The sequence below is a fragment of the Oculina patagonica genome, chromosome 13 (genome assembly GCF_052425735.1).
Source record: "Oculina patagonica isolate OP01 chromosome 13, crgOcupat, whole genome shotgun sequence".
NCBI classification, from domain to species: domain Eukaryota; kingdom Metazoa; phylum Cnidaria; class Anthozoa; order Scleractinia; family Oculinidae; genus Oculina; species Oculina patagonica.
In genome coordinates this window covers 22,997,105-23,020,190 of record NC_135770.1, presented here as the reverse complement: position 1 = coordinate 23,020,190, position 23,086 = coordinate 22,997,105, and the positions used below count along the sequence as shown (strand labels likewise).

At 38.1% G+C, this 23,086-nt stretch overlaps 2 protein-coding genes across 3 annotated transcripts in view; one reads left to right on the top strand and one right to left on the bottom strand.

Annotated features, from left to right (window-relative positions):
- The window catches only part of LOC144636532 (nuclear nucleic acid-binding protein C1D-like), a 111,549-nt gene that overhangs the window by 63,648 nt on the left and 24,815 nt on the right, over positions 1 to 23,086 (top strand). The window lies entirely within an intron of this gene.
- Positions 3,570 to 4,413, bottom strand: LOC144636564 (putative skeletal organic matrix protein 5). The gene is made up of 2 exons (XM_078495800.1): positions 4,300 to 4,413; positions 3,570 to 4,226 (listed from the first exon to the last, which is right to left on the bottom strand). The coding sequence occupies exons 1-2, from the start codon at positions 4,396 to 4,398 to the stop codon at positions 3,975 to 3,977; spliced, it is 351 nt and encodes a 116-aa protein (XP_078351926.1). The 5' UTR covers positions 4,399 to 4,413; the 3' UTR covers positions 3,570 to 3,974.

Here is a 23,086-nt window from a genome sequence, read left to right as displayed (position 1 = left end):
TGATACAATATATGTATACTAGTAAATATCTACAGGTCTATATCGTTGTTCTTCGTTGTTAAACCATAGATCGTGCAGATATGTAGTTACTGTGAGCGTTTCGTGGAGTTCATCACACTTCGTACTTTTCTGTGCTTATAAGTTCTGTCGAGTGGTTTAGCAGGAATTGCTCGAGGTACTTTTGTCTAAAAGTAAAATCCTGATTCTTTTAAATAAATAAAACCAACATTAAAACCCTGGCCTGGCCAAGAGGACCACTCATTAGCCAAAAGCCAACATGAATTCATGGAACATAAAACATACCCGTTCATGGAAAGACAAAAATCGAAACGGAAAGTCGGGCATGGTGACATTTACGAGTTAAATTTGATGTTTTTTAGTCAGTTTATCGCACTTTGTTGTTTTCTGTACGTAGAAAGTTCCTTCGAGTAGATTAGCAAAAATTGTTTGAGGTTGTTTTGTCTAATGATGAAATATTAAATTCCTAATTCTTTTCCACAGAGAAAGACCAAAATGAAAACCCTCAGAGTGTCCACTTATGACATGTATCATGTAGTTATGGCTTGTTGATGCAATATATGTATGCCATAAGTAAACCATAGATCGTGCAGATATGTATTTACTGTCACCAGTGCGTGTTTCGTGCGGCTCATCACACTTCGTTGTTTTATGTACGTTCTGAGTCCCTTCGGGTAGTTAACCAGGAATTGCTTGAGGTAGTTTTGTCTAATGGCAAAATCCTGATTCTTTAAACTAGGAAATACTAAAATGAAAACCCTCAAACAGTGATTACTTATGACATGCATGTAAAATGTAGGTATGGTTTGTTGTGCAATATATGTATACTAGTAAATATCTACAAGTCTATATTGTCCTTCGTTTTTAAACCATAGATCTTGTAGATATGTAGTTATTGTGCGTATTTCGTGCGGCTCATCACACTTCGTTGTTATCTGTAAAGGTAATTTTGTCTAATGGTAAAATCATGATTCTTTTAACTAATAAAGAACATGAAAACCCTCAAACAGTTTTCACTTATGACATGTATCGTGTAGTTTCGGCTTGTTAATACAATAGCTTAATATCTACAAGTCTATATTGTCCCTTGCTTTTAAACCATGTATCGTGCAGATATGTATTTACTGTGCGTGTTTCGTGCGGTTCATCACACTTCGTTGTTTTTTGTACGTAGTGAGTTCCTTCGGGTAGTTTGGCAGGATTTGCTTGCGGACGACGTAGTTTTGTCTAATGGTAAAATCCTTTTTAAAAAAAAAAAACAAAAGTGTTCACTTAATATGTCGGTATAGTTTGAGTGTTTCGTGCGGCACATCATCTTCAAAAAAAATATTATGGTAAAATCCTGATTTTTTTAACTAAAAAGACCAAAAGAAAACCGTCAAACAGTGTTCACTTATGATATGTATCGTGGCGTTATAGCTGGTTGATGCAATATATGTATACAAGTAAATATCTACAAGTCTATATCGTTGTTCATCGTTATTTAACCATAAATCGTGCAAAAATGTAGTTACTGTGAGCGTTTCGTGCAGTTCATCACACTTCGTACTTTTCTGTACGCCGATAAGTTCCGTCGAGTAGTTTAGCAGGAATTGCTCGAGGTATTTTTGTCTAATAGTAACTGAAATCCTGATTCTTTTAACTAAAATAATAAGACCACCATTGAAACCCTGGCCTGGCCAAGAGGACGGCAACCCACCAGCCAGGAGCCAACATGAGTTCATGGAACAGAAAACATACACGTTCATGGAAAGAGAAAAATCGAAACGGAGGGTCGGGCATGCCGACATTTACGAGTAGAATTTGATGGTTTTTTCGTGCAGTTCATCACACTTTGTTGATTTCTGTACGTAGAAAGTTCCTTCGAGTAGATTAGCAAAAATTGCTTGAGGTTGTTTTGTCCAATGATGAAATATTTAAATCCTAATTCTTTACGAGTAAAATTTGATGGTTTTCTCGTGGTTTTCGTCTTTAAGGCAATTATACCCATGAAGGGGTGAGGCGGGGTCACCTCAAGGTAAGCGAGATGAGAGGGGGAACGGTCCAAGTTCGAGCCTTTACAGTCGGGTCATTCTGCTGAGTTATTGGACAAGAAACTTTACTCTCACAGTGTCTCTCTCTCTCTAGTCAGCTGTATAAAATAGATACTAGAGGACTAAATGTCCGCTAGAAATCCCGCAGTGAACTCCCATACCGTGGGGGGGAGCAAAAATATGGCTTGTTTCGTACTGCTATTGAAACTGGAGTCCGATTGGCTACCAGGCTCGAACACAGACTTCAGTTGTTAATAATTAATACCGACTAAATTTTGATTGATAGTTTTCACCAATTTTATTAATGATCAATTCTTGTGTAAAGTTCTATTTAGGTTCTCAGTTATCCCTAAACACTAAACAAATTTCAACGCAACCCAGATAAAAAGACATCAGTGGAGCATTAAACATCTTAAGGTCGCGCAGGACCCTTGCAATCATTAGTATGTATTTATTTAAAGGAGTATGCACGAAAGGTGGCGACTGAAGCCGACAACAAACGAAATATTCATAAGAATGTTTGTTTTAAAAGTTCTTTGTTCAAGTAATTACAAGTAATTGTTCTCAGTTTGTGCCCGTGCGCTGAAACATAGCGAATTATCATAATTAGATTCACATCATTGAATATAGCAGACGTTGCTATAAACATTGATTCGGAAGGTCTTCGGAAGCCTCAAAACCTGCAACTTTGTGTCCAAGTTTCCTCCGCCGATATAGAATTTCAGGAAATGATTCGCGAGGAACATAAACTTGGTGTACTCTATTGTGCTATGACAAGAGCGAATTTTTAAACGTTCTTCTCAAAATGAAGATAGCACTTTTCACAGTTTGGATTTCATATTTTTACTCTCTTAGAAGCCATTATCTTATAGTAGTTTTTTAAATCGAAAATTTCGTTCTTGATATAGCACAAAAGAGGTTATCATTAATTGTATCCCTATGTTATACAATAGGGTTTATCACGGTTTTCGACGCCATCTTGACGAGTAGGAAAAGCGGGTAGAAATTAGAGTGTTTGAATGAGAATCCGACGGCAAATATATCTTTAACAAAAATTAAATTCTGGACAACTAATGAATTGTAAAGTTACTAAGATGCTTGTCAAAAGTTTTTATTCGCCATGTTTGGAGGTTGTCGCTGGGCTTGAAAGCGTTCAGATACTTTTTTGAATTTTCCCATACATTTGTCTATAATTTTCCCGGCCCGCGAGCAGCGTCAAACATGAGGAAAAACTATAGACAAATGTATGGAAAATTGAGTGGGAAACTTTAATAATCTCGTTGTAAAAACGATTTCATCAAAAAAAACTATCTTAAACAAAAAATGTATGCTATACGGTTGGGATCGTTACATCAAAAACACGAAGGTAATTATTAACTATACTTTTTTTGTTGCCGAATAACATATTTTCCGTTATGTCGAGTAAAAATGTTCAAATCGTTTCTCAAATCGTTCACCGAGAACAAATTTAAAAAAAGTAAAATAAATTTTGTTAGCAAAAAATAGCCAGCGTGGGTTTTTACCCTTGCATAACCAGTTCATTTAAATGTCAATTCTACAAATCCATATTTGTGACAGTATCTCATCATGCCTTGGGAGCAGCTAGTTTTAATTTCAAACTATTTTTTTTTCTGCCAGTTCTAGCTCTCACTGCACCAAGATGTATCCTATGGCTTTGATGTTTTTGGCACCGTTATCCGATGTATGACCACCAATGGCATTGTTTCCACATGTGTTGGAATCATCAGTTGCCCCTCCCGTTCCGAAACCAACTTTGGAATCAGTGGTAACGCAGTCGTTTTCGTTGTTTCCAAGGATACCAATTCTGGCTCTGGCAGCACCTCTACTGTGACTACCTGCGGCGTTAAACCCTTCCTTGTTACAGTTGGCCTGCAAAGAGGCCTGTGAACCAATCAGGGACTTCTATGTGTTACGACCCAGTGAGGTGGCGCGGTATTGCCCGTCAGCGATCAGTGAGTACAGAGAGTTGGCCTGCTTGTTGATGACAATGAACTTTTTCTGATGGCCGATCTTCATGCCAAGACAAATCTTCGAGAAGGGTGTGTTCCAGTAGGTCGGTAACTTGGTCTCTTGTAAGTCAAACCCAGTCTTGCCTCCTGCAAGGTTATAGGCGTCTCTGTTGCTCCAAAAAATAGAATCGTAATGGAAGGTTTTCTGAAAAACAAAAGAAAATGATACTCTGGTATCAAGTTTGCATGTTAAGTATCGAAAGAAGTCAGTTACATACCTTGTTTCCATCAATCTTCATAGCTAGCGTCCATCCTCCATCTCCACATCCAAAGTTTCCCATGTGACAGTAAACAGGAATTTTTTGTGAACCAACCATCAGCGTAAATACTTGGCTTTTTGACGAGCTATGGGACGGAAATGTTTATGGTTAGAAGATGTTACAAGGATGCAGCAGAAAATATTTGTCAGATGTTTGTTATGCTGCAACCATCAGAAACGAACGTAAATTTGCAAAGACCACCGTTGCGAAATAGATTACTGGATTTTCTCACTGTATAGAATCTAATAGATATAATTAAGAATTGGTTCATTGGGAGAGCATGCGTGCCACCGTAGCGTACGGACGCGTATTTTAGGCGGATCCCAACTCCGTCCTAAATTCGAGCCATAAGAAGTATATATTTAAGTAAATTAAGTATGTAACAAATGAAAAAGAGAAGAGGCAAGCACAAACGAGGGGAAAGAGGTTCCACTGAAGACGAATCAAACTCAGCCAAGAAACTCAACATGGATGTGACTGAGTGTGCCAGCGACAAAGATGGCGGCGAAGGTGACGAAGATCCAGAGTTCTACGAAACAGTTCCTGAGCAAGAACCGAGCCTTAGAGATATAAAAGATATGCTTTCAAGCGTTCAAACCACTCTTAAGGATATCCAGACTGAAAACAGAAAGCTGGCAAGCGAGGTGGCCGATTTAAAATCTTCCTTCGGCTTTCAAGAGAAGCAAATTAATTCCTTGAAGGTGTCACTAAGTAAAGCGATGAAAGCTAACGATGCGCTGAAACTCGAAGTACAAGCACTTAGAAAGAAAGTGAATGATCAGAAATCGGAGATCGATGAGCTGTACGAAAGCCATGATGATTTGGAACAGTACACACGTAAGAACTCGGTGGAAATTCACGGCGTCCCTGAAAATTTTTACACTTCCACGGAAGATGTGGTCATCAAGTTGGGTGAGGTGTTAAATGTTCCGATCCAGAGTGAAGATATCGACATCTCACATAAATTGTACAGTGGAAAGAACAACCCGAAGAATATAATCGTAAAGTTTATCAGCCACAAGAAGAAAACTGCACTTTATAAGAAGCGAACTGAACTTAAAAATGTGAAGATTACACAGTTGTTTCCACATTCCACAACAGCCGCGGCTTTGGCCTCCCATCGTCTATACATCAACGAAAACCTAACGTCCTTCCGAAAAGATTTAATGAAAGAAGCCAACCAAATGAGAAAAGATGGACTTTTGGTCAGTGTGTGGTCCATGGACGGCAAGATTTTTGTGAAGGCCTCGCCTGATGGCGCACCCAAACGAATCCATTCCCAGGAAGACCTCGACAACGTATGACTGTAAGATAGTCTGACTGCGCTTTAGCGCATCTTTATTTCTAAGTTCAATTGATAAATTATTGTTTTTGTTTTGAATTCGAATTAGGACGGATAAGACACAAAGTCCTTTACGCCCTTAGATAGCATGTAGTTATACGCTTGTATATGTTTGTGTTTTGTGTATGTGTTTGTTTCGATTGTATTCGTCAGTGTAATTTTGTTGTTTTCTTCCTTTTTATTTCATAGCGACAGTCTAATCATAAGTTGGTATTATTGCCAACCTGTGAATTTCAAATCTGCTCAGTTATCAGTAGTTGTTTCTCATGATAGAATTAACGTTTGTCAACATTAGCATGTAACGGTCATGTCGACGCAAGTAAAAATTAGTATCCTATCTTTAAATGTTAGAGGCTTAAGAAACCAAGTTAAGCGAAGGAGTATTTTTAGATTCCTGAAAGATCAAAATTGTCAGATTTACCTCCTCCAGGAAACATTCTCGGAACAAAAAGATGAACCGATATGGAAGAGTGAGTGGGGAGGTGCTATTTTCTTTTCCCACGGGTCAACCCATAGCAAAGGAGTTTCTATTTTGATAAATCCTTCAAGCAAACTGAACGTGCAAGTGACCGGCAAGGATCTTGACGGCAGAATTGTGTCAATTAATTTGATCTACAATTCAGCCAAAATTTCAATCTGCAATATTTATGCTCCGAATGACTCTCAACAACAACAGAAATTCTTGTTAACTTTAAATAGATACCTGATGTCACACACGGAAATTAGTAATCTTATTGTGGGAGGCGATTGGAACGTTACCTTGCAAGCCTGTGACAAAAAGGGCGGTATTCCTTGGAGACCAACTTTATATCGTGATAAACTTATTGCGATAATGGATGACATTGGCTTAATCGATGTTTTTAGGAAGCTTTATCCAAATGAAAGAAGCTTTACTTATGAGTCCAAATCGCTAAAAGTTAAATCCAGAATTGATTTCTTCCTAGTATCGAAATCAGTGGAAAACTGGGTCGTTAAAACTAATACGAAAGTTTCAAACGCTCCGGATCATAAAGCCGTTGTACTTGAGCTTAAAATTCTCAGTGAAAAGCGTGGCCCCGGCTTGTGGAAATTCAATAACTCCCTTGTGGAAGACAATGAATATGTCGAGCTTATAGAAGAAAACTACGCGGCGATACGTGAGAAGTATTCAGATTTGAAAGACGATCGGTTAAAATGGGAATTAATTAGAATGGAAATAAGACGTCTCACCATTTCATACTCAAAACACAAAGTAAAACAACGGAGAATTCGAGAAACGGAGCTTCAAAAGCGTCTGGAAGCTTTAGAAATTAAAATCAACAACTGTAATACGGACGAACAGTCAAGCGCTGAAATTGAACAATACGACAAATTAAAAACCGAACTTCAACGTATTTATGAAGCTAAAGGAAAAGGTGCAATTTTTCGATCTAAAGTCAGGTGGATTGAACAAGCAAAAAAAAGTATTTCTTGTGAAAAACCTACAAAGTATTTCTTTAATTTAGAGAAAAGGAATTTCAACCGTAAAGTTATTACGGAAATAAAACGGGAAGACGGCAAAATACTAGTTGAAGAAGACGAGATTATGAAAGAAATCGAATCCTTCTATGAAAATTTATATGCTTCGCATGACGAAGACAACAATGAGTGCTTTAATGATTTTGTACATGATCTGCAAACTGTTAAATTAACAGACGAAGAAAGAGAGGCCCTAGAGGGTTACATAACGATAGAGGAATGTTCCAAAGTCTTAAAAACCTTCCCTGCTGGTAAGTCGCCTGGAGATGATGGATTCACGGCGGAATTCTACAATTGCTTCTTTGATTTGGTGAGCCGCGACTTAGTAAATAGTTTTAACACTGCATACAAAGAAGGAAAGCTGTCGATATCTCAACGCAGAGGTGTAATAACTCTTGTGCCAAAGGATGACTCTTGTTTGTCGGAACTTTCAAATTGGCGCCCAATTACACTTTTAAACTTAGATTATAAGATCGCGTCAAAAGTAATAGCAAAAAGAATAGAAAATGTTTTACCAAGAATAATCCACCCTGACCAAACTGGTTTTGTAAAAGGGAGATATATTGGTCAAAATATAAGGTTGATAAACGACATCCTAGAACAGACCAAACTACAAAATATTCCTGGAATATTACTTTTACTTGACTTCCGGAAAGCATTTGACACCATCAAATGGTCCTTTATCCAGAATACTTTAAATCTCCTTAACTTTGGTGTCAGCATCAAACGGTGGGTCTCCACTTTTTATACTACACCTGAAAGTGCGGTACTGAACAATGGATTTTCCACAAATTATTTTCAATTATCAAGAGGGGTTAGGCAGGGTTGCCCTCTGTCACTCTACCTTTTCATCTTGGGAGCTGAAATTTTAGCATGTAAGATACGACAAGACAAACAAATACAAGGAATCAAAATTTTCAACTCCGAAGCCAAGATAACTCAATTTGCCGACGATACATCCTTAATTTGTAATAGCTGCGACTCTGTTGAAAAAGCAACTCAAGTGATAAACTCCTTTGGGAATGTCTCCGGTTTACGATTAAACTCCACTAAAACCAAAGCGCTGTGGCTTGGCCCTTGGCGTGATAGAGAAGAAAAACCATTCGGGTTTAAATGGCCTAAAGAACCCGTTCGAGCATTAGGTATCTTCATATCGTATGATGAAAAGCAAAATAATAAAAAGAATTTTCTGGTTAAAATCGAAAAATTAAGCTCTAAACTAGAGGTTTGGCGATCTCGAAATCTTTCAATACTAGGCAGATGCCTAATCACAAAATGCCTTGGTATCCCGCAGTTAGTCTACTCTATGTCACTTCTAGATGTTCCTACCAATTGTATACCAACTATTAATACATCTATTTTTCAGTTCATCTGGAAAAAAAGGAAAGACAAGATTAAGCGTCAAGTGATGTTTCAAAATTACGAAAAAGGAGGATTACGTGTTCCAAACGTAGATGTAATGACAAAATCCTTAAGGCTAGCTTGGATATCACGACTTCTAGATACAAATGAGACAAGAAATGAGGTTTGGAAAACAATTCCAAACCATTTTTTTGATATGTACGGCGGTCTTAATTTTTTGTTAAGATGCAATTATGATTCAAAGTTTCTTGAGCGGACTGGTATGCCTGAATTCCATAATTCAATGCTGCAATCCTTTCTTGAACTAAAATTCTCCTATGAAACTGACTTTGGGCAAGATATGGTCTTATTTAACAATAAAGAAATTCGTATCGATCAAAAGACTTTCTTTTACAAATCGTGGTTTAAAAAAAGAATTTTCCGTATACACGACCTCCTCAAGAGGAATGGAACTTTTCTTTCTCATAGTGAATTTACCCACAAGTATGACTTAAAATGCAATTTCCTGCAGTATCTGCAAGTAGTTTCAGCAATACCCCGACGACTCGTTGAAAAGGCAAAGCAAAACCTGGATGTCAAATTTACTTTTTCACCAGAAAACAGTCTTTTCCAGCTATCATCTTCAATAAATGTAAACCTTCTAAAAATGAAAAGTAAAGATTACTATTGGTTTTTTCAAAATAAACTAGATGCAGAACTAAAGGCACCTAGAAAATGGAGTCGTGATTTGCATATACGTGACATAGAATTTAATGTCTACTTCAAAAACCTTAAAGGTATCTGCAAAGAAAATAAATTAAGAGAATTTTACTTTAAATTTCTACATAGAATCATTGTAACGAAAAAGGAGTTATGTCTGTACGGAATAGAGCCTAACAGTGCATGCGTGTACTGTCAGGAGTCTGACTCGATAAGCCACTCATTCATCCATTGTCGATGGTCAAAAAATTTCTTCGCTGAAGTAATTAAGTGGTTTAATAAGGAAAATGACACCTCCTACTCACTTAACACAATTGAATTACTCTTTGGGAAATTATCAAATGAACCTGACTCCGTTTCATCCCAGATGATGTTGAAAAAGCTTAACTATGTCGTTCTGTTTGCTAAATACTATATTTATAACAATAAGCTTAGTTCAAAACAAGAACATTGAGAAGCTTGAGAAGCTTAAAATCGGGCGCTTTGCCTTGAAAGGCAGGGTTCAGTACAGCAGAAACCACGAAGCAGTTACTTAAGTTAAGCACTCAGTCCGACTGTGTTTGTGTAAGTCACAGGGCTTGCATGAGCTGTATTAGTGTGCATAATATAATATCTAGAACGGTGTCGAGATTGCATTATTACTTAAAGACATGATGGTTTCAATTTATAAATGTATCTCACACAATACAAATAAACGATTGAAGTAGACGAATAGACAATGTAAAGTTTTAAGACTTAGCAAAGTGCAGTGTATTGGTAATACTGTAAGGTGCGGTTTCACCTGAAGGTCGTGTGCTTTTCGGTATTTTCCAGGCATTGCACTTTGATGGGACAGTACTACAACTGTTTACCGGGGAACTACTATTGTCAAGAAAATGATCACAACTTGTTGATGAATGATTGAACATTTGTTTCATACCATTACTGTAATAGCAATTGATGAAGGCTTTTAGTCCTGAACCAAAGTATAAGGACTGGGAAATACTGAAACCCATTATCAGCCACCTTAAACGGAAATATCTTGTTGGTGTTTCAAGGAATCCAAGGAAACTTCACTCATCCCATGTATCTATGTATTGCGGTATTTTGTAATTTTTTGAGTGATTTTTGGGGATGTTTGGCAGGTGATAGTTTTTTTAAAAGAATTAGTAAAATTTAGACAACTAAGAAATATTGAAAATTTAATGTGAATTTAACATTGGAATTTAAAGTTAGAAATTGGCAGACGGACACCAAACAGCCCCGTGACATCCTGGAGTGTTTTTGCATGGGGGTCAACTGTGTGATGATGTTTCCATTTTTTTCTTCAATCCCCACTGATAAAGAACTGTTGTTGGTGTTATGTTGGTGTTATCACATGTCAAGCCTTTAACAAGGTATGAAAGAACACAAGGATTTAAATTATTCTGGTGCTCAATTTTTGCGTAACTAAAATTAATGTTACTCAAATTCCTGATGGATTCTGTCTTAAACTGTTACGAGCTTAGTATTTCCAAATTATTGCATGTCAATGCAAGGCAAGACAAGACATGCCTTGGTTCTTATGTAATTCTCTTAAAAAACATAAGATATTGACTATAATTTTGTCTGTGCTATGGCAATTCACAGTGGGGTGGTCTTGATGTGTCTTTAACTTGTTGACTGGACTGGACTAGTAAAACGCGGACTAGTAAAACGCGGACTTGTAAAACGCCTCTAGACACTTTGAATTCCTTGGCCACAATCATCTTACGGCTCTCTTCAATATATAATGTCTCAAAAAAAACAGTAACCTCAGAAAGAAGTCAGAAGCAAATAAGGTCGAAAGACCGAATTTGAACATATAACGGCAAATGTTCTAATGTCACGAACGTAGGAGTCGTGTAGGCCCGTCACCTTTATTTACGATTGACTGTTGATTTCTGGACGGGCCCCGTTCTACCTCGTGCGAGCAATAAAAACGACTGCACTCAACAGACGTCAAGTAGTGGAAAGAAAGAAACATATGCACACAACTCATAGCATCAATCCCGTTGTTTTAGTAGGGGTTTGCAGAACGAACATGTGCTATACTGCAAAAACATCTCCACGCTAAAACAGACCATAGAGTGCTCAAAAAAGCTAGAAATATGCCGTCGAAGAAACACACAAGAGCTTCAAACACAAATTGTTTCGCTCGCTAAACCGTTTAGTTTTATCCGATTTACAAGCGCTTGTTTTACAAGTCCGCGCTCTACAAGTCCGTGCTTAACAAGCCCTCGTTTTACAAGTCCGCGTTTTACAAGTCCGCGTTTTACTAGTCCGCGTTTTACTAGTCCGCCTTTTACAAGTCCGCGTTTTACCTGAGTCCGCGTTTTACTAGTCCGCGTTTTACAAGTCCGCGTTTTACTAGTCCGCGTTATACTAGTCCGCGTTTTACAATTCCGCGTTTTACTAGTCCGCGTTTTACTAGTCCAGTCCAGTCCTCAAAATACAGTATGCCAAAACTCCCCGCCCTCTAAAGATAAGTCCTTGACGGTTCTTGTCGTTTTTCGGTGCCTATATATTCATCTTCGGCATCTTTCTCATCCACCTCTCGTTCTGTCCTGTGTCTGTCATCACACGAAAGAAAAGCTGATTCTCAAAAAATCTGCCACAAAAGGAAATTGACAAAAACAATATGAAAACATATATCGAAGTTTCTTATTCTAAAATTTTATCACACGTCTTAATTAGAGCTACAAAAAGTTCCTCCTTTTGAGTTATTGATACTGTTCTTACAGTACCTCTTTCCACTAGCGAAATTTTACAAATTCCTTCGCGGCGAAAAGGTAGCGCGAATCCAGAACAGACTCCAATCGAGAGTGGGTTAATTCTAGATTACTATTAATTAACTATTACAACATTCATTTTTAAAATAGTTTCCCAAGCCGACTAAGCTAACTAAACGTCGAGTGTATCTTTCAGTAAACAAAACATGCCGTTGTGACGCCGGAAATCCAGCTCACGCATACTATACCCCGTGACTCACGCAAACCTCCGACTTACGTGCTACTACAGTCATTCCTTTCTAAAATTTTTTTTTTTTGACCACCACCGTACCTTTCTACCCAAAAAACTCATGAAACCGCCCGGTTTTAACCTGTTTTAACCTTTCAAAAATTAGAGCGTTCGAAACTAAATAAGATCCGTAATCACAAACAACATACAGCCGTTTACCAGCACTCTTTAAAACTCCTGAAACCCTTCAAAATCAGGCAAAATAAATCTTTGAAATAACCTTTATCAAAGTTTCTAATTTTTTATTCAGTTCTATAAAATGCCTTTCATACACTACTGTCAAAAAAAATTTCAATTTCCTCAAAGTTTCAAGAAAAAGAATAAAAATATTTCGTGCACAATGTAATTTGATTAAGCCAATATTATCACGTCTAAAAATACTTCAAGAATTCAGTGAAAACCGTTTTTTTTTTTCGTATCAACGAAAACCACTTTCGAATAATCAATACATGAAAATAACAATAAGATCAAAAGGAAGAAAGGAACCTTTCTAATTATTTGAAGACTTTCAAAGCCGTGATATTATGCATCCAATCCGCGATAAAATTTAATTACAAAAAATCCAAGTTCTCATTTTGAATTCCATTTTTTTCAGTTGATACCTTTATCCAACTTGTGAAAAATTCCATTCAAGTTCCTATTAATACTGTACATTCCCAATGTTTTGCTCAGGTCTTCAGAAGCGTCTTACTAACCAAATCTAAAATAATTCCAAAAATGCTGTACAAACATTCTACTCTTTGTGACAAACGACTTGACGACCAATTGTTCAGAAATGAAAATCGACACAGTTCTTGCTAAATAAAAAAAAAGTTTTACGGCGGAGTCAGGCTCAAAAAATATACCGCAAGATCACACCCCCATTCATAGTCAGAAACCAGCAAACCATCTAGTTTGCTAAAAAAAAAACACTGCGTGACATCAATGACGTTACCTTTTTCATTTACAAAAATAACTTTAACTTGTCAAAGTAAGTGCAATTTCACAATGGTGAATATCAGTACAGTATGGGGCCCAGTTCTCGGCCACTTTGTGTTTAACGCGTTTTTTCACACTCCAGTTGAATCAAAAGAAAAAGGTATTTCCTTCAAACGATAGACTGATTCATGTGCTTTAAGTATCTTGAGTTTGATCGTTCAATTCGATATAGAAAGCTCACACGTCGAGTTTACGCGGAGGTAGGTGAATTTGCATTCCCAAAAAAGTTGTTTGTTTACGGCTCCAAATTCATGGATGTAGTTAAATTCGTATTTTATCCAAAAGCCCCCACCATACGAGCTAATTTTTGGCATGTGAAACGTAGAATAATTCAGCTTTCTGCTTTAGTTAACTTTTCGTTGAACCGTTGTATTTTTTGGTCTTAATTTACTTTGAAATTTTTTCTTGCGACGTTTGCGTATTTGCCAGTTCTCGGCCACCCTGCTCGCTATCACAGCTTAGCGCTTGGTTTTTAATATAATTTCATCTGCTGCTGCCAGAATGAAAGAAATAAATGTTTTAAAAATAAAGTTCAATCTTATCTCTAAGTTTTGAGCTGACTCTTGTCTTGTCTATTATTTCTACAACACCTAAATCTTTCAAGACCTTTTCACTGCAAAATAAACCATCTAAATGCACGGGTCACACAATGCGGTTTTGCCAGAACCTGCACATAGGCAACTAGGCGCGTTAAAATCCTTCTTTTCTAAAGTAAAACAAAGCATCATAAAAATAATTTGGGATCGATATAGTATAAATAGGTTTACAGAGTGATTTTATGACTGTGAAAATTAATTGAGCATTTTTTACAGATAATTACGGACAAGCTTTTTAGTGGCCGAGAACTGGGCCAAGGTGGCCGAGAACTGGGCCCACAAATGGAGCTTTTATTTTTATTATTGCTCGGGCAAATTAATTTTTGACCGGTCGATAGCTTTACACCAAAAAGCTGAATAATGTAGCTAGCTCTGGGAGAAATTTCAAGTTCCTGCAGTTCTTCTGAGGTAAGAAATACAAGTCAAAAGTGGCCGAGAACTGGGCCAAGGTGGCCGAGAACTGGGCCCACAAATGGAGCTTTTATTTTTATTATTGCTCGGGCAAATTAATTTTTGACCGGTCGAAAGCTTTACAACAAAAAGCTGAATAATGTAGCTAGCTCTGGGAGAAATTTCAAGTTCCTGCGGTTCTTCTGAGGTAAGAAATACAAGTTTACGTCAAAAGTGGCCGAGAACTGGGCCAAGGTGGCCGAGAACTGGGCCCACAAATGGAGCTTTTATTTTTATTATTGCTCGGGCAAATTAATTTTTGACCGGTCGATAGCTTTACACCAAAAAGCTGAATAATGTAGCTAGCTCTGGGAGAAATTTTAAGTTCCTGCGATTCTTCTGAGGTAAGAAATACAAGTTTACGTCAAAAGTGGCCGAGAACTGGGCCCCATACTGTACTTTGCCCCGTAAGCTTTTTTCTCTGTCCTTCCGCCGAAGCAAAAAAACACAACCTGATTACACATTAACCCAAAAGTCGACCAAGTGTGCCTGCAACGATTTCCTGTCAAAACTAAAATGAAAACCATTGCGGTATGCGTCACCCGTAGCGGTTTTGTAGCAACCCCGAGCTATCCCCGTCTTTTTGGCCGCGCCAGGAGACTACGCTCTAGGACGACCAAAGGGTAAACCTTAAATCGGCCACGCCCGATTAACAAGGAAGCTTGAACGAATTTATTAAGAAACTGGAATTTAAGTATCATTTAGAAGGATTTTGCCTCGAAATGTAAATAAAAGGTAATTGTAAGTTAAAAAAGTTTTTTTTTTTTTATATATATATATATAATTAGCACAGTTTTCGCTGAAAAAAAAATATAATAATACAGATAGTTTATTTTCACCGACTAGACGTCGTATGTATGTTTAACTAATTAAGTGTACGTATTTTTTTCTCTTTTTTTTTGTTTTTTTGTTTTTTGTTTAACTTTTCTTTTGCTGTTTCCAAAAAATGTAAAATAGTCTAACGTAGGTTAATTTAGTTTATTTGAAATGTAGTGTACGATGTGTAAGGTAGTGTAAGTTGATTAAGTAAATAACATTGTAATGTAGTGTTATGTGTTTGAAATAAAGTGTATTATATATATATATAAAAAAAAAAAAAAAAAAAAAAAAAGAATTGGTTCATGCTTATATCGAATTACGTACGGATGCAGCAGGAAATTTGGAGAGCACGAAAGAAGCGTTAGAGTTGCTCGAGACGTAGCCTCAAGCGACTCTAGCTTCTTATTTCTTACTTATTTCTTACTTACTTATTTCTTTGTATTACTCGCTTTTACTGTTAAGTTTAGAATTTGGGCAATATTTCTTGTCGTAAGAGTGGAGGTTCCCTTTAATAAAGGATATCTGAGACTGTTGATGTCAATATATTGGCTGGCTTTATTGACGGTTGACGGTAAACATATTGAGTTTTTGACGGTTGACGGTTAATTTTTTTGGCCATTTGACGGTTGACGGTTAATCCCATTGCGACCCTGTTCAAAATGTGACGCAGAATCAAAGGTTAAGCCTAACGCGTCTTGACCGAAGGAAATACTTTCGGTAGAGAATAAGAGCTGCTGCACGTACTGAATACTAATGAAATAAAAACGACTTATGGCAAACGTGATTTCGCACGTTTACAGTTCTTTCAACAAGGGTACAAACAAGCTTTACTTGGCCACGCTTAATTTACAAGAATTTTCCAAACTCACAGCCCTGTTACAGTAAAAGAAAAGCTACTCAAAAAAGGCTTTATGCGAGGAAACCGTTGAAGTATTTCATGCGCGAAAATATAACCTGTAGATTTCTATGACTACCAGGCGCGGATTCATGAAAAATGATGACCATTTCCCGATAACAGAAGCACCGAAATGACAAACCTCCAGGTCCGGAAAAAGGGAAAACATGTCGCCCCGTTGCACGGTCGCCCCAAGTCACGTCGCCAAAATCCATGTCACGTCACCGCAAAAAGTTTGCCCGTTTTCCGTGTCTTCGTTTTCGATCGGGTCTTCGTTTTCGGCACTACCCTCGCGTGACTAGATCGTTGTTGATGTTTTTTTCTTTACACAAGTTAAGCAAGATATTTGGTATTTCAAATACTGGAATACTTTACTTAAGTTAGGGGGCCACTGAACTTATTTGGGGGCGGCATGACTTTAGGGTTTAGGACGACGTAACTTCAGTTTTGGGGCGACGTGACCTGGATTGGGGTAACGTGACTTTAGGGAGACCGTGCAACAGGGTGACATGACCTGCTACCCTGGGAACATGCTCCCACGAAAAAAAATACATAGATTTTGACTCCCTAAAGCGCCATTTCCGGTTGTTTTCGGACATGGCGATAACAAATTGTTTTATATTTTTATAAATTAAGACTAGGAAAATTTATTTAACACTTAAAATATATCTACCTTGATTTGATAAAAGGTGGCTATCGGGCTGTTAAGGAATGTATGGGGTTTCATTTTTTTTTTTTTTTTAGGATACGGAGAATTGTTCGGCTTTCTTTTAATGAAATGTCGCCCTGTCTAATGTAGTGACTTCAATCTTACTTTTTTTTTCTCCCTCCCTGTCTCCCCCCCCCCCCCCTCGTCTCCCTACCCCTAGATTTACTTGTGGTTAGTCTAGCCCAGTCTCTAACTCCAACCCCTCTCTTTCATTTGAATTCTAGTTGCGCGCGCTAACTAGTAGAACAGTTGTGATCTATAGCTTTCCATTCTGCTGTCTAAAGGAAGTTTGCCGGAGGACATCATTAAGTCCTATGAAGGTGGAAGTCTAACGATTTCTCAAGTTTTGCGTCGGCTGTTATTGTACCTTAGAACAAAGCTTTAACGGGTTGAACTCTTGACTCGGTATGTTTTGCTCAGTGGTACAAATAACGTTGTGCTTCCTTTAGACAGCAAAGGTCTTCAGCCACATCAACTAGGACTCGGAACTAGACTTTAGGGCTGATTTGAAGGCGGTCATGGCGATATTGGGCTTGAACTCTTCCTTGGCTGGAGACTTAGAAAAATTCTGTTGTAATGTCCGAGGGTATTGGTTCGCTTTTTAACGATTCTTCACATCCGGGGTATTACATTGTGAATAAGATGGAAAGGTTGCAAAGAGCGCAGCTGATGGTCGAAAGGGAATTTCTTGAAACCCTTATGTGAGTAGAATTCTCTTCATTTGATGATTATTTTGCCGTTTTGGCTCATTTGGCGATCAGCGCGTTTTGTGATTTGTCAGCGAGAAGCAATTCGATATGCGTGGTTTCCGGCCGTGAACTGACATGAAACATATCGAATTGTCTCGCTGAGTCATGAATTGTTTAGTTATTTATTCCCCAATTCCTTGAAAATGAAGCGAACGTCGATGTAGAACGCCTGTTGATAGTTCATTTTAGACCATGCATGGATTTAGAAAGCTTCAGTTCAGCTCTCGCTCTAGCACTTTTTAAGTTGGTTTTTCAGTTGATATTATTTCATGTTGTAAACAAGTTAATTAAATTGTAGAATTCATAATTTGAACAAAATGCCGTAAATGCAGTCTTCTTGGTTCGAAAAGACATAAATTAGAGTAATCAACGTTCACCTCGAGCTAAAACTATCCCTCATTCAACGTTCTCTGCCGAAATATGGCTCAGAACTATAGTGTTGTGTCAAAATTCGGTAGACACCTTTTATCAAATCAAGGTAGATTGCTCAAAGGAATGTTAAGTCAAGGGCAATTCTAGAGAAAATATTCAACCAAAGTCGTGATTTTACACTCGTTTACCCATTCCTTGTCAAATAAGCGGGCAGACTCGTTTACTGTTAGGTTTAAAGGTCTTTAAAAGGTCATACTGCGTGCGTGTGCGTGTTACTGCTTGGTAAAATCTAAGATTAAAGCTTTGATTTACTGAAACTCCAACTCAGCTAATTCATTACTCCTAAAATTTGGCTCATTAAATCGGTTCTTTTTTCAATTTGATGGATTTTACATTCACTGTGTGGTCTATTATCGCTTGAAATGAGCTACAGAGCTGCGTTAGGACAGAAATAACTTATTCTTGTGCACAATCTACCTTGATTTGATAAAAGGTGGCTATCGGGCTGTTAAGGAATGTATGGGGTTTCATTTTTTTTTTTTTTTAGGATACGGAGAATTGTTCGGCTTTCTTTTAATGAAATGTCGCCCTGTCTAATGTAGTGACTTCAATCTTACTTTTTTTTTCTCCCTCCCTGTCTCCCCCCCCCCCCCCCCCTCGTCTCCCTACCCCTAGATTTACTTGTGGTTAGTCTAGCCCAGTCTCTAACTCCAACCCCTCTCTTTCATTTGAATTCTAGTTGCGCGCGCTAACTAGTAGAACAGTTGTGATCTATAGCTTTCCATTCTGCTGTCTAAAGGAAGTTTGCCGGAGGACATCATTAAGTCCTATGAAGGTGGAAGTCTAACGATTTCTCAAGTTTTGCGTCGGCTGTTATTGTACCTTAGAACAAAGCTTTAACGGGTTGAACTCTTGACTCGGTATGTTTTGCTCAGTGGTACAAATAACGTTGTGCTTCCTTTAGACAGCAAAGGTCTTCAGCCACATCAACTAGGACTCGGAACTAGACTTTAGGGCTGATTTGAAGGCGGTCATGGCGATATTGGGCTTGAACTCTTCCTTGGCTGGAGACTTAGAAAAATTCTGTTGTAATGTCCGAGGGTATTGGTTCGCTTTTTAACGATTCTTCACATCCGGGGTATTACATTGTGAATAAGATGGAAAGGTTGCAAAGAGCGCAGCTGATGGTCGAAAGGGAATTTCTTGAAACCCTTATGTGAGTAGAATTCTCTTCATTTGATGATTATTTTGCCGTTTTGGCTCATTTGGCGATCAGCGCGTTTTGTGATTTGTCAGCGAGAAGCAATTCGATATGCGTGGTTTCCGGCCGTGAACTGACATGAAACATATCGAATTGTCTCGCTGAGTCATGAATTGTTTAGTTATTTATTCCCCAATTCCTTGAAAATGAAGCGAACGTCGATGTAGAACGCCTGTTGATAGTTCATTTTAGACCATGCATGGATTTAGAAAGCTTCAGTTCAGCTCTCGCTCTAGCACTTTTTAAGTTGGTTTTTCAGTTGATATTATTTCATGTTGTAAACAAGTTAATTAAATTGTAGAATTCATAATTTGAACAAAATGCCGTAAATGCAGTCTTCTTGGTTCGAAAAGACATAAATTAGAGTAATCAACGTTCACCTCGAGCTAAAACTATCCCTCATTCAACGTTCTCTGCCGAAATATGGCTCAGAACTATAGTGTTGTGTCAAAATTCGGTAGACACCTTTTATCAAATCAAGGTAGATTGCTCAAAGGAATGTTAAGTCAAGGGCAATTCTAGAGAAAATATTCAACCAAAGTCGTGATTTTACACTCGTTTACCCATTCCTTGTCAAATAAGCGGGCAGACTCGTTTACTGTTAGGTTTAAAGGTCTTTAAAAGGTCATACTGCGTGCGTGTGCGTGTTACTGCTTGGTAAAATCTAAGATTAAAGCTTTGATTTACTGAAACTCCAACTCAGCTAATTCATTACTCCTAAAATTTGGCTCATTAAATCGGTTCTTTTTTCAATTTGATGGATTTTACATTCACTGTGTGGTCTATTATCGCTTGAAATGAGCTACAGAGCTGCGTTAGGACAGAAATAACTTATTCTTGTGCACAATCTACCTTGATTTGATAAAAGGTGGCTATCGGGCTGTTAAGGAATGTATGGGGTTTCATTTTTTTTTTTTTTAGGATACGGAGAATTGTTCGGCTTTCTTTTAATGAAATGTCGCCCTGTCTAATGTAGTGACTTCAATCTTACTTTTTTTTCTCCCTCCCTGTCTCCCCCCCCCCCCCCCTCGTCTCCCTACCCCTAGATTTACTTGTGGTTAGTCTAGCCCAGTCTCTAACTCCAACCCCTCTCTTTCATTTGAATTCTAGTTGCGCGCGCTAACTAGTAGAACAGTTGTGATCTATAGCTTTCCATTCTGCTGTCTAAAGGAAGTTTGCCGGAGGACATCATTAAGTCCTATGAAGGTGGAAGTCTAACGATTTCTCAAGTTTTGCGTCGGCTGTTATTGTACCTTAGAACAAAGCTTTAACGGGTTGAACTCTTGACTCGGTATGTTTTGCTCAGTGGTACAAATAACGTTGTGCTTCCTTTAGACAGCAAAGGTCTTCAGCCACATCAACTAGGACTCGGAACTAGACTTTAGGGCTGATTTGAAGGCGGTCATGGCGATATTGGGCTTGAACTCTTCCTTGGCTGGAGACTTAGAAAAATTCTGTTGTAATGTCCGAGGGTATTGGTTCGCTTTTTAACGATTCTTCACATCCGGGGTATTACATTGTGAATAAGATGGAAAGGTTGCAAAGAGCGCAGCTGATGGTCGAAAGGGAATTTCTTGAAACCCTTATGTGAGTAGAATTCTCTTCATTTGATGATTATTTTGCCGTTTTGGCTCATTTGGCGATCAGCGCGTTTTGTGATTTGTCAGCGAGAAGCAATTCGATATGCGTGGTTTCCGGCCGTGAACTGACATGAAACATATCGAATTGTCTCGCTGAGTCATGAATTGTTTAGTTATTTATTCCCCAATTCCTTGAAAATGAAGCGAACGTCGATGTAGAACGCCTGTTGATAGTTCATTTTAGACCATGCATGGATTTAGAAAGCTTCAGTTCAGCTCTCGCTCTAGCACTTTTTAAGTTGGTTTTTCAGTTGATATTATTTCATGTTGTAAACAAGTTAATTAAATTGTAGAATTCATAATTTGAACAAAATGCCGTAAATGCAGTCTTCTTGGTTCGAAAAGACATAAATTAGAGTAATCAACGTTCACCTCGAGCTAAAACTATCCCTCATTCAACGTTCTCTGCCGAAATATGGCTCAGAACTATAGTGTTGTGTCAAAATTCGGTAGACACCTTTTATCAAATCAAGGTAGATTGCTCAAAGGAATGTTAAGTCAAGGGCAATTCTAGAGAAAATATTCAACCAAAGTCGTGATTTTACACTCGTTTACCCATTCCTTGTCAAATAAGCGGGCAGACTCGTTTACTGTTAGGTTTAAAGGTCTTTAAAAGGTCATACTGCGTGCGTGTGCGTGTTACTGCTTGGTAAAATCTAAGATTAAAGCTTTGATTTACTGAAACTCCAACTCAGCTAATTCATTACTCCTAAAATTTGGCTCATTAAATCGGTTCTTTTTTCAATTTGATGGATTTTACATTCACTGTGTGGTCTATTATCGCTTGAAATGAGCTACAGAGCTGCGTTAGGACAGAAATAACTTATTCTTGTGCACAAATTTGCTCAAAGGAATGTTAAGTCAAGGGCAATTCTAGAGAAAATATTCAACCAAAGTCGTGATTTTACACTCGTTTACCCATTCCTTGTCAAATAAGCGGGCAGACTCGTTTACTGTTAGGTTTAAAGGTCTTTAAAAGGTCATACTGCGTGCGTGTGCGTGTTACTGCTTGGTAAAATCTAAGATTAAAGCTTTGATTTACTGAAACTCCAACTCAGCTAATTCATTACTCCTAAAATTTGGCTCATTAAATCGGTTCTTTTTTCAATTTGATGGATTTTACATTCACTGTGTGGTCTATTATCGCTTGAAATGAGCTACAGAGCTGCGTTAGGACAGAAATAACTTATTCTTGTGCACAATCTACCTTGATTTGATAAAAGGTGGCTATCGGGCTGTTAAGGAATGTATGGGGTTTCATTTTTTTTTTTTTTTAGGATACGGAGAATTGTTCGGCTTTCTTTTAATGAAATGTCGCCCTGTCTAATGTAGTGACTTCAATCTTACTTTTTTTTTCTCCCTCCCTGTCTCCCCCCCCCCCCCCCCTCGTCTCCCTACCCCTAGATTTACTTGTGGTTAGTCTAGCCCAGTCTCTAACTCCAACCCCTCTCTTTCATTTGAATTCTAGTTGCGCGCGCTAACTAGTAGAACAGTTGTGATCTATAGCTTTCCATTCTGCTGTCTAAAGGAAGTTTGCCGGAGGACATCATTAAGTCCTATGAAGGTGGAAGTCTAACGATTTCTCAAGTTTTGCGTCGGCTGTTATTGTACCTTAGAACAAAGCTTTAACGGGTTGAACTCTTGACTCGGTATGTTTTGCTCAGTGGTACAAATAACGTTGTGCTTCCTTTAGACAGCAAAGGTCTTCAGCCACATCAACTAGGACTCGGAACTAGACTTTAGGGCTGATTTGAAGGCGGTCATGGCGATATTGGGCTTGAACTCTTCCTTGGCTGGAGACTTAGAAAAATTCTGTTGTAATGTCCGAGGGTATTGGTTCGCTTTTTAACGATTCTTCACATCCGGGGTATTACATTGTGAATAAGATGGAAAGGTTGCAAAGAGCGCAGCTGATGGTCGAAAGGGAATTTCTTGAAACCCTTATGTGAGTAGAATTCTCTTCATTTGATGATTATTTTGCCGTTTTGGCTCATTTGGCGATCAGCGCGTTTTGTGATTTGTCAGCGAGAAGCAATTCGATATGCGTGGTTTCCGGCCGTGAACTGACATGAAACATATCGAATTGTCTCGCTGAGTCATGAATTGTTTAGTTATTTATTCCCCAATTCCTTGAAAATGAAGCGAACGTCGATGTAGAACGCCTGTTGATAGTTCATTTTAGACCATGCATGGATTTAGAAAGCTTCAGTTCAGCTCTCGCTCTAGCACTTTTTAAGTTGGTTTTTCAGTTGATATTATTTCATGTTGTAAACAAGTTAATTAAATTGTAGAATTCATAATTTGAACAAAATGCCGTAAATGCAGTCTTCTTGGTTCGAAAAGACATAAATTAGAGTA

What these genes read in the sequence shown, in the direction of transcription:
- LOC144636564 (XM_078495800.1), bottom strand. Translation starts at nt 4,398, where the DNA reads ATGGTTGGTTCACAAAAAATTCCTGTTTACTGTCACATGGGAAACTTT. An exon ending in TGAAGATTGATGGAAACAAG is followed by an intron (nt 4,227 to 4,299) that starts GTATGTAACTGA and finishes TTTGTTTTTCAG; the next exon opens with AAAACCTTCCATTACGATTC.